The sequence below is a fragment of the Cinclus cinclus genome, chromosome Z, assembly GCF_963662255.1.
Source record: "Cinclus cinclus chromosome Z, bCinCin1.1, whole genome shotgun sequence".
NCBI lineage: Eukaryota > Metazoa > Chordata > Aves > Passeriformes > Cinclidae > Cinclus > Cinclus cinclus.
In genome coordinates this window covers 73,754,112-73,766,694 of record NC_085084.1, presented here as the reverse complement: position 1 = coordinate 73,766,694, position 12,583 = coordinate 73,754,112, and the positions used below count along the sequence as shown (strand labels likewise).

The 12,583-nt window shown below is 40.4% G+C and overlaps 1 protein-coding gene across 1 annotated transcript in view; it reads right to left on the bottom strand.

Annotated features, from left to right (window-relative positions):
• RANBP3L (RAN binding protein 3 like) overlaps positions 1-12,345 on the bottom strand; it is a 28,982-nt gene extending 16,637 nt beyond the window's left edge. The window contains exons 1-5 of the mRNA XM_062513636.1: positions 12,102-12,345; positions 2,986-3,044; positions 2,678-2,714; positions 2,031-2,108; positions 929-1,003 (exon numbers count right to left, since the gene is read on the bottom strand). Of these exons, the coding sequence (XP_062369620.1) occupies positions 929-1,003; positions 2,031-2,108; positions 2,678-2,714; positions 2,986-3,044; positions 12,102-12,345 (493 nt within the window). The remainder of the gene's footprint in view (positions 1-928; positions 1,004-2,030; positions 2,109-2,677; positions 2,715-2,985; positions 3,045-12,101) is intronic.
• Between the last annotated feature and the right edge of the window lie 238 nt (positions 12,346-12,583).

Sequence of the window (12,583 nt, the reverse complement as noted above, 5' to 3'; positions counted from 1 at the left end):
GACCCTGGACATGCCTTCATCAGACCGATGCTGGTGCTGGAATTGGGACTGGTGAGCTCTTTTTCTCACTGTCTTGCTTTCTCTCTTCTCCTTTTAATCCTCTTTAATTCTCTCTCTTTCCTTTCACCTTACCTCTTCATCTAAAACCTACTTCCATGTGCTTATAATAGGAAACCAGGACTTACACCAGTTTTCATGCCAAGTGTGTAAGTTTTATAAGTCAAACTTTTTAAGGTTTTGTACAACTTCTGTCATTCCTTTCCACCATGACCACCTACAAATCTTGGGTGCTGCCTTCCCCTTAAGGGTGGGATTCCACACATGTACAATGTCCTGTAAAATGGCACAACTGATACACTACATACCATCACCACTTTTTTATTGCAAGAGTGTGTGTTTCCGCTATTAAAATGCTTTGAACTCTTAACATTGCTTGGAAATACTCTACTCCAGTGTCTATCAAGAACATATCTCTGGTAAGAGACATAGGCTAAGATTTGAGACCACCCCATCGTTCCTGTTAGTTCTAAGAGTGAGGGTATTCCCTGGGTCCCTGGTTCCCAGGCTCCTAGGACAGAAAATTATATTCCTGTAGGAACCATCACTGTTATATTGCAAGCAAACTATTAACGTAATTACTGCAATTTCATTTTGTTTTTTTAAGTATAATTTGTATCACACTTTGTAAATACATATTCTTAAATTATTCAAAGATTCCACCCCTGTCCCAGAGGATTCTCCAACTATAAAAACAAAACTTATCTTCTGTTGAACTGCCAGTCCTCCTTATGAAACACGCCTTTCTCCCACCTAAATATCAGACTAGTCCAACATACTTCAGCTCTGTCTAGCAGAAAAAGCAATTCTGCACACATCTTTATTTTTAGCTAATACTTGTTTTTCTACACAAATATTTATTTTTATTTACCTGTCTGGGAGGGAGGGAAAGTAGGAAGGATGTTAAATGAAGATGATCTCCCTCTTTTCTGTGTGAGAGCAGTATCTAAAAGAATAAGAGACTGAAATTATCACTTGTTTGGAGAATAAAAAAGACTGTTTTTAGGGTTAGCCAGGCTGATGTAATGATTTCATTGACAGCAGAATGAATTATTAACTGCTACCTACCATCTTTCTGAAGCAGACTATTAGGTTATGTCTATGCTACTGATCCCAGGAGGTCTCTGAGGCCAAGCAGCATAGCCTGGCTCAGGCACACAGCTAATCCTCTCTGTGACAGCTCTCTCCTGAAGACTGCCAGGTGGGGAGGTTCAAAACAGAGCCACGGATGTATCATTTCAACAGGAATCAAGAGGGAAAACACTCCAGCTTCCTTCTGCACTCTGCTTTATTTTTTGGTATAGGCATGCCCTAAAATTTCTAGCATATCTATCCCAGTTTAACTTTCAGAGTAAACCAAACTCAGCTTAAGTCCTCCTAGGTACATTCAGATGTAATTTTACAAAAATGCACTGAACATATATTAATGCCTGAAATCAGAAGTACCTTTCTGGTACCATCCATATGTTAAAGATTGTGAAAAAAACAAACAAACAAACAAACAGATCAGTCCTTCTGCACAGTAGCTTCAGTGATTTGTGTTCATTTCCCATGGAAACAATACACAGTCCTTAAAAGCCTTCCCAGTCAGCTCCTGGCTAGACAGAAGGAACCCCTCTGGAAACTGTTTTACATTTTAAAGGATTGCCCAGAGAACACTTCCAGAAGCCAGGGACATAATTCTTTTCCCGACCTCATCCTCCCTTGACTGTGTGAGCAATTCAAGAAAATTATACAAAATTTAGATATTTTCCGCTACTTTATGTAGTATTATGTAAGTATGGAAAAATAATGTATTTTAAGTAAAAAGGTATTTATTGGAAATTACCAGCAAGTATCTGTGTTTAAGTTTTCATGACTTGCAGCATGCCTATAATGCATAAATATTTCTTAGATGGGGGAATTCATTCTTTTCTTTACCAGATGAGAATACAGAACTCCAATTAAAACATTACTGGAGGTAAATGTCATACCAGTGTGAGACTGAGAGACAGACTTCTGCAAAGTCAAAGATGATGATCTTGCACGTTTTCTGGAACAACTAATGAAATCTAGACAAAAGAAAATATAATGTAATTGGCATGAGGCATCATCACAATGTTATGATACTGGATTAAAACCTGAGCAAAACAAATTCTTATTTATTCTTATGAGGGATTTACAGAACAGCTTTAAGACAGTAGCTAAGAGCAAGAGGGCTTTGGAATTTCAGTCAACACCTGTCACAAAGCCCTGGGGAGTCTTCTTTATTTCTACTATGTTCAGGGAACCTGAAGCAAGGACTTAGAATCAGTTCCCACGGGTTCAGAAAACATTACCCAAGCAAATAGAAAAAGGCAGTCAGGAGTTCATGCAACTGAAGAATATGCTTGGTCAATTTTCAGGGCTTCTGGAGCTTGTCTTTCTGGAAAATATGGGAGGTGAGATGGAAAACTCTTGAGGGAAGACAGAGACATATATATTAGGACAGAGTAGGTGGCTCAACAACCAAAAAATCTTAGTCTGGGAACTGGGATTTGCCCCTGCTCATAGAAAGAGTCCAAACACTGTTTCCACAGGCAACAGGCAGTCCTATGAATAACCCAGTTATATTATGCTGTTTCAGTGATGTGGTCATTACCATTTTCAGCTTTGCAAACTGGGTCTTCTGCAGGCCGCTGGAAAAAAAAATAAGCACGGGAAGTCAAGGAAAATGGAAAAGTCATTTTCTAGACAGAGGCACAAAGTGTAACAGTCCATCATATATGCATTAAGTCATGCTTCTGTTTTCTCTTCTTTCTTGTTCTATTTTAAGACCATTTATTACAAGTGTTAACCAGGGCTAAAATCTTACTGCTAGGATAATTGTCAATAGAATACTTATTTCTCAACAATTTTTATCATCAATTTTTTATCAATAATGAAAAAGGGAAAAAGTAGGCTTTTTACCTTCAAAGAACAGTCCTTCTTTTCAAAAACAAATGTTGGCTGGGCAAGGACTGATTTCTCTGGAAAAGAGGAGATTTTTAATAACAATTTTGTAATGGTATTTATCAACCAGAGATTTGAAAATGCTGTGCAATAATAAACAGGAGTTTATCCTTTTGTTACAAAGGAAGAAACTATAGAAATGCAGTGATGTACAGTATAGTACATTAAAAAATAAAAAGCTCTGATCTCCAAATCTGCGTGTGAGTTTTGCCCAAGTAGATGTCATGGGATTTGGCTTCATGTTTTTAATACTTCTTTTAAAAACCCCTGCTTTTAGCCTTTATAAAAAACGTTTGCCACCCTTTAAGAATAAGGGTGAACTGCATCTTCAGGTAGCAGAAAACAGCAAGGATGGGAAATGTAAAATATCCCTAAATGAAGGAATAGAAGAGAATGTGTTACACTTGGCCTTTCAGCTACATTCATACATTCTGCTCTTTAAGATTCAGGCAGGTGAATGCCTAGGGTCAGTTTTAATGTGTGTGTATGATAAATAAACATATGGAGCTCTACAGAGCAAATTCTAGTCTCAGCATACCCCTACATCTCTTAGGCATAATTAAAAATATATTGGATCTGTGCTCTTTATTTCCTATTAAATATTCTTCTGCATACATTTGCCTCATATCATATCATATCATATCATATCATATCATATCATATCATATCATATCTTATCATATCATATCATATCTTTTATGCTGATTTAGGGTTCACTACTTCTACATCTCATACAACTTCTTCAGGCTGTTTACTTTGTTAGGCTTGTGACTGTTACAGCCTGTGCAACTCTAATGGATTAAATTTGGTTGTCAGTGTTAAAGAAAAAGCACCACTATTAATGACATATATATTATATGAATTAAGGGCACAGTTAATGAGCAAAAAAAGCAGACACAAACAGGTCTTTTTTTTAAAGACCACCCCACACAGGATTCATCTCATGCTTGCTTGATACATCTGTCATGTGCAGTAAATGGAAACAATCAGCTTCTGACTATCAGCATATTTTAGCTGTGTACTTTAGACTAAATGCATGTATTTTTCTCCATGGCTGATAAGCACAGAGTACACACTAGGGTGGCTGCTGAGCTATTTGACTGGCCTCTGTCCAGAGAAATCTCACACTTGGTACCTTGTTAGCTGACGTTTGACAGAATATTTATAACATACACAACCTTTTTTTAATACTCTTTTCCTCTGTTACCTCTTCAACAAAAACATCCAAGTGAAAATATGTGGATAGATATTTTTATCTAGAATTGCACACCTGTCTGTGACCAAGCAACTTGAGCTTTGGTATAAATTACTCAAAGGTTTAATAAAGCAAACATCAACCCGTCATGTAGGAGTCAGGATTACTACACAAAAATGTATTAAACTATCGAGGAAAAAGTAAACACTGTTAAAATAAATACTTCATGTATGTAAGCAGGCAAGGAGCATGAAACTCTTACTCAAACCCAGGGAAATACAGACAGAAGAGTTATAGTTAATACAGTCTTGCTGTTGTTAATTTTATATTTACTTTGCATTGTGTGTGTGCAAAGGACAGGATTTAACAAATTTAGCATACTTTGCAATGAAAGTCTATTTCTTCCTTAATAGAAGAAGCAGAAAAAAGTTCACATTGTTCCACTGGAAGAAAGGTAACTCTCTGTCATTGAAAGTTGACGAAAAACTCCATAATCTGGTTGCAGCTAGGGGGTCAATGGCATGACATGACATGAAGCAATTCCACTTCTATTCACTAGAGGGGAGTGGCACACATGAACAATAGTATTTCACTCAAATACGATTTTTTTAAGAGAATAGGCTTTTTTCTCTCCCCTTAAAAACAAACAAAACTGTCATTCTTATTAAATGAAAGAAAAATACAAGAAGTGAAGAGTAATTACAGAAACCTTCATATTCTTCTCAGTAATCCTCAAGCTCAGAAGCTTGCACTATTTTTAAAGGTACATTTTCTACTCCAAAAAATGGAAGTAGCAAAGACTGAAGTGCTGTGAAAAAGGAATTGACTTTCAGACACAGAGTTAACCTTTCCTGGAGCTAAAAAGCTGTAGGGGACTTGAAGGAATTAAGAAAGTCCACTACATCTGAAACAGCAAGAAGATTCCGAAAATATTTTAAAACCCACAAGTTCCTGAAGAAAAAATCATAACTGCTTAATTACCAACTGAAGCACATGAAGCTACAGAATAATAGTACATTGTAATATTGCAGTAAATATAAAGAATATATCCCACCTGCTGCTCTTGAGCCAAAGAACTGCCTGTAGATTTAATCAGAAGTTGCTGAGGCTGCCAGTTATTTATAGTTTTTACAGTTCTGTAGTGCTTCTACTCAAATCAAGAAAACCTTTTTGTAATTCCCAAAGCATACTCCATAAAGCTCATTAGTAAGATCTTCAGTCCCCAATCAGGCTGTTCATAACAGGGGTTTAAAAATGTATTTGTTTTAACTATGTATCCTAAGCATAAATTTCCATTTACACTTTCAGCTTCTTAGATACTCAAGCATAACCTATCTGCAGCTGCTCTCCTCAGAAAAAGACACCCAGAACTTCCCATATGTGTAATACAAGGCCATGAAGGAGTTACCACGGTCATGCTGATGTGATAATTTTAACACTGGTCAGTACCTCTGCATTCCTGCCCTTCGTTTCCTGCACTGAGTCTGCCTCTGGCAGGGTGGCTGTGCTGGGTGAAAAGAGTCGTGTTTCTACACCCAGCCACGCAGGGCCAGACTCTGTCCCAGAACAAGCAGCAGCAGCCAAGGCCAGGCACAGGCAGATGCAGACACAGGAACAGGAATGGGTGGGCTGGAGCCATTCCCCCTCATCATCACCACCAGGACACAGACAGACACGGGCTGGCTACTGCCTGGTTCAGACCAGGCCACTCCAGTCCTTGGCAGCTTGGCACTTGTGGATAAAAGAGGCTGTTGGAAAAGTTACCAGAAAATAATGCCAAATGAACTGCCTCTGTCTGCAAGGACTGGAATAATCCACCAGCCTCAGCCAAGACTCCAGACACAGGACCTGTCTGTCTGCACATGAATAATCACCACAGACTGGGCTCTCTCTCCCCCTTGCTACAGCTCCCTTGAAGTTGTTGAATCAGAAATGTGTTTCCCTAATGTTTGTTGTATTCAAAAATCAAAATGGGCCCTTGTCTGGAACATGCATAAGAAACATCCAGTTTCTTTGTCTGAGATCTGACCTGGACAGTGTCCTGGCTCCAGCCTCCTGTCCTGCACAGAAGCACTATCAAAGGTGCTCATACCTGAGCTACCTGACATGGAAGGTGCCCAGGTTACAGGATGAAAACTGCATTCCATTTGAAAGAGCATTCTTCAAAGGGAAAAGTAAATGCTGGCTGATGCCTGACGAACACTAGCCAGAATAACATACATGAAAGAATGTAAAATTGCTTTCACCACATTTGCTTGTAACCTAAATGCCAGCATTCTCCATGAGATGTAAGGGTCCCTCTGTCTTTGTTGTGACATTCCACTCTTCACTTCCCTATTACCTTTTCTAAAGCTATTGACACTTCACAAAACATATACATTAAAAAACAAATGGGACACTAATGATTTTTTAAATTTTAGAGTTGTTATTATTATTGTTCCATCCTGCCCTAAACACAGATAAATGATCCTTAACCTTTAAGGGCTAAGGACACAGTGGAGAGAATATAAGCACATATCTGTTTCTAATTTTCAGGCAGTCCTATTCCTGAAATCATGCCAAAAGTGGTGACAGTACTGTTTCTCTAGTCCCCTCAAAGAGATGCAGAAAAACCCCCTCAAATCTTTCAGAAGGTAAGATAGGAATTGTGATCTCACTAAAAGTTCTTTATTTCTGATGTTGAAACAGTCAATATGTACATTCTCAAATTAAAAAAAAAATAAATTGTTGCATCTTCACCATTATCAAACATGCCAGAAGACTGAAAATGCTTTAATTCATATCCACAGCAAAAACTTTCACATTTTTTTAAGTAAAGAGTTTCTGAGCAAGGCTGAGCCCACCAGCAGCAGTGGTAGCACCTCTGGGATAATGGATTAAGAAGGGCAAAAAGTAGTGCACAAGGACAATTGCAGCTGTGAGAGAGGAGTGAGGCTGTGTGAGAGGAAGAGCTCTGCACCCACCAGGTCAGTGAAGGAGGAGGGGCAGGAGCTGCTCCAGCTGCCAGAGCAGAGATTCCCCTGCAGCCCCTGGTGCAGCCCATGGTGAGGCAGCTGAGCCCCCACAGCCCCTGGGGGACTGGGGGGAGCAGAGATCCACCTGCAGCCCCTGGGGGACTGGGGGGAGCAGAGATCCACCTGCAGCCCCTGGGGGACTGGGGGGAGCAGAGATCCACCTGCAGCCCCTGGGGGACTGGGGGGAGCAGAGATCCACCTGCAGCCCCTGGGGGACTGGGGGGAGCAGAGATCCACCTGCAGCCCCTGGAGGACTGGGGGGAGCAGAGATCCACCTGCAGCCCCTGGAGGAGCCCACACCTGAGCAGCTGGGTGCCCGAAGGAGGCTGTGACCCCATGGGAAGCCCGTGCTGGAGCAGGACCTGGCAGGACCTGTGGCCCATGGAGAGAGCAGCCCATGCTGGAGCAGGTTTGCTGGCAGGACTTGTGACCCCACTGGGGACCCACAGAGGATAAATCATGGAGAACAACAGCCCGTGGAAGGGACTCAAGTCGTAGAAGCTCATGGAGAGCTCCATTCTCCTGTGGGAATGACTGTGTGGTGGAGAAGGGGAAGAGTGCCTGGAATCCTTCCCATGAGGAGGAAGCAGCAGCAGAGACAAGGTGTGATGGAACTGACTGTAATCCCCATTCCCCATGCCCCTGCTCTGCTCAGTGAGAGGAGGCAGAGAAAGGAGGGAGTGAAGCTAAGGCTGTGAAGGGTGGGAAGAGGGGGCTCTTTTAAGAATTGGTCGTAGCTCTCACTACCATACTCTAATTCCAATTTGACTGGTATTAAATTGAATTGCTTTCCCCAAGTCAAGTCTATTTTGCCTGTGATGGTAATTGCTAAGTGTTCTCTCCCTGTCCTTATCTCAACCCACGAGCCTTCCACAACTTTCTCTCACCAGTCCAGCTGAGGAGTGAAGTGAAAGAGTGGTTTTGGTAGGCACCTAGCATCCAGCCAGGGTCAACATACCACAACATGAAATAAACAACAAAAAACCCCAACAAACAAAAAAACAAAACAAAACTAAACCCCCTTCTTAATCAGAAAAAAAAATTCTCAAATAGAATATGAGACTTGAAAATTTGAAAGCTGTATAATGTCCAAATGTCACTGACTTACAAGATCTTTAACCGCACCCAACTTTCATTTACAACATGCTAGTAAGCACTGCAAAACACATAAAGACTACATGAAAATTTACAATCAGTTTTTAATTTTATCCTGTCAAACAATAAGGCTATGACATTGAATTTCCAAGTTTATGTGCTCTGATATGCTGTAGCATACTTTGGAAGCTTTGCACGTTGCAGCTATAATTTGCAAAAACAGAAGCAGAGACATTACTGTATTTTGATGTTACAGCTTAGATTGCTGGTTCCCACAGAACTCTAACCAAATGAAGTTAATAATAATACATTCTTGCACTGCCATTTTTCTTGTTTCACATCTAAATTAGCTCAATGAGGACATGTAATTTTGGGAAGATGTTGAGAAGAAAAGTAGATATAATGTTACTTTGGTTGTTACATCCCCAGAAATAGTTTTATATCACCAAAACAGTGAGAAAAAGAAAAACACATGGAAAAGGTTTGACTCTGTCACTAATAAATATGTGCTAATACACAGTATATTCAAGTTATTACTTGAAAAAACACTAAGACAAAAGTTTGTGGCAGAGAAGGAATACATATACACGAAGGAAAATAAAGCAAAAATGGACTAGTATTTAAGTGGGAGACATAGACTGAGAAATTTACATGGATAAATAAAATTGATAAAATAAATTAATAAAATAAATTATTTTCACTATGCTAGATGGTGATCTGTACATTAGTGACTGCAAAATATTTTGCTCTCTAAGCTTGGGCTCATGTCTAAATATTGTTTCTGACTTTTGATACAAAAAGACATCTGCCACTATTTACAGTGTTGGACCATTTTCATCTAAAATGAGGTGGAAAATAACAGAAAACCTTGTGGCTTCTGTCAGGAAGAAATCAAAAACAGAATTTGCCAAACCTGCAATAGAACCACAGTTTCTGGTTTAAAAATAGTCATGGAAGTTTTCAACATAAAACAGAGTCAGTTCACAGCCAAGAGAAAGTGCCACAATGCTGCCATCCAATGTCTTGGGTCCCTCAGTGGCCTCACTACATAAGCCAGGCTTTTCTCTGATAAAACTTAAATAAGACAGATGATATGAGGCAAAATTGGGGTGTTCTAGAACAGTACTTCATGCAACCAACTTAATGAAATGGATCAAATTAAAAGAAGCATGGGAAAGAGTTTGAAATTTCCCACTGCTCACCCTGAGTAACAGGTGTGTTCCCAGGGTGGAATTCACACACACAGCTGCTCAGCACAAAATAAAATAAGGTCATATGTGAAAAGCAGTTCTAACCTGGCCATACGTCCAGTTCTAATTGGAAGAGTTTTCCATACAGAAAGATATCACAGATGCATGTTATATACAGCTACATGCAGATTCAGTATCTTAGTCATAGTTCCAGACCTGTATGCTAATGGAGTTTTTTTCTTTAATAATACTCTCCTGAATGTCAGTGAATCAATAAATGTGCAACAGTTCCTCGTGAATCCTGATTTTCTGAATATGTTCAACAGAAATTGTTCTAAATAGTTGGTCCAAAGCCATGCTGAAGTCTTTCATGTGAAAAAATATTTTAAGTATTATTAAAATAAAGTGCTTCAAATTTATTGAGATTAAATCTTTTGCACAGTTTTTTATTATTTGAAAAAAAAATCAACCACCTATCATTGTGAATTTTATTTCCAGAGACCTTAAATATATATCACTGATATATATATATATATATATATATATATATATATATACATATATATATATATATATATATATATATATATATATATATACACTTGCTGCAGGAGCAACTGAAATTCAATGGCCCATGAAGAGCCTGCTGGACACAGCACTGTGATCTGTTTAAACACCCTATACTAAATACAAAGTGCACATTATCTTGGGTTATCTTGGGTTCAGACAGCATCCTGTAAATACAGTTTGGGGAACCAATAAATAACTTCACACCTCCCTGTCTGGATCAGGAGAGAGCACATCACCAATGAAGGAAGTTTCTGTTTTACTGCACTCAGAAAGAAGAAAGTTCATCTAATTGACAACTGCAAAATAAAACTTCTGAAGGAATTTTTCCTAGAACAGCTTTACTACATTGTTGGGACTCCAATATTGCACACTCTTTGTTATACAAATAGTTCATAACCCACATAAATAATTACCCTGTCATCAGTGACACCAGTTATGAGAGCAAGGATTCTTCATGCGGGCACAATCCTGCATAGACTCTTAATATTTTAAGATATGTTCATCCTCTCCCAAGTCACTCTTTTCAATGCTACAGATTCTAAACACAGACAGGGATGAGGGTGGAAAGAGTTCTTCTATCCAAAAAATCCCATCTAATGCACATGGCTCTCACTGTGGTTTATAGCATGCCATGTGAGAGATGAAATTTAAAATTTAAAATACTTCTCTCAGCCATGGAAACTCAGCTGGCAGCCTGTGGAAGTGTTTATAAATACAGCACATGACACCCCCTCACCTCTGTAGAGCACAGCTCTCGCGTTTATATGGGTTTCACATAAACAGGCATTAAAATAAGAGTAATTTTTATTGCTCTCTCAGCAATATTGTAACATAATTTCTGAGAGAAATGTAACCCAATTGGCTTTATTTCAAGCATTAGAGTGAAGAAAATATTTCTGAGAGTCACATCACTGGAGTGTAATTGTAGCAGTGAGACAATACCAGAAGTGACTGCCTCACGAGACCAGCAGGACTGTGGCAAAAAGCATAACCAAAAGTAACTTTAGAAGCACTGAAACATCCTCTGCTCAGAATTTTCAGCCTATTATAAAAAGTCAGTAAAATACCCAATGCAAGGGCAATAAAATTCATATGCACAAAATGTGCTACCTTTTTCAGGGCACTGCACCAAATTTAAATTTCATCAATCCCAACGAGGTAGCACAGAAGTAACCCTCAGGGGCTTTGTGCAGAAACTGACCTATACAAGTAATAAGGATCATGATCCAATAACATTCACACTTCCTTAAATTTCATTGAGTAAACTGGCCTGTGTGCTCAGTATTAAGCACAAACTGAAAGGCTGGTCAACTGATAAATTAGCCCAGCCTATCTAAAATGTATCAGTCATAACATCAGGCTTAGCCCTTGAAAGTCCTTTAGGTTCATACATCAACCCCTGGGGTAAAAAATGGTTGGTAGCATCATCTTCAAAAAGTCCTTAATATTAACACTTGTTTTCTTTATGCATACCCATCAGTTTTAATGATACTGATAAATGTCTCTTAATTCATGGCTCTCCTGACTACCTAAATAAGGGATTTGGCTGTCCACCTCTGTAGTCAGGGACCAATCTGAGGAGCGAGAGCAGGACAGTTTCACTCTCAAGGTGCAGGGCACATCAGGGCATAAAATGTCCAGGAAAATGAGTGCTGCTTCCAGGTACGGCCAGAAATGCAATTGCTATTCCCACCCATTGTCAGGCCCAGCATTTAGGAAAGCTACAGGAAGCTCAAATGGCAGGGGAGTTAACACTGTCAGAAACATAGAGAGGCCACATCCACACATCTGGTAGCGTCCTTTTGTCAAGTAAAATACGAATTGGAGATTTCCGACTGACTACCAGCAAAAACAATGCAATAAGAAAGCACCGCCAGCCAAGCTGTTGTGTCACGTTACACACAGCACTGTTACCAACCAGGCACACTCTTTGTGTTTATCCCATTCCCCCCCAAAAAAGCCCGGGGGAACACAAGAGACGTGCAAAAGGTAATAGCTAACAAGACCTACCTGTAAAGCATCCCTCCTTGGGATCCAACACGCTGCCACGGGAGCCTCGGCAGGGCCTGGGCATGGTCTGTTCTTGCAGGTGAGGAGCTTGGTGCAGAGCCCAGGGACCACCGGGCCAGTCTCTTCTTTTGGGGAGGTCCGGCACCTTCGGCCCCCGCCGGGGTCTGTCACAGCCAGCGCAGGAGCATCGTGTGCCTGCACAGAAAATATTCCCTCTGCAAGCAGGAATTGGCTCGTTTCTCATTATGAGCTCAGCCTAAGTGCCCTGTCATGCACAACTCTCTCTGTATATGTACTCATACACAACATATCCGCAGTCGCTGGGTCTGGCAGCCTGCCGCCCCTCGATCCAGCCGGCGAGGAGCCGGGACGCGCTTCCCGGAGCCGGGCAAGGATGGAGCGGCGGCGGCGGCCGGCAGGGACAGCTCGGGGATGGGGCCCGGGGCGGCTCCTCGCCCGCGGGGCGGGCCATGGGAGGGAAC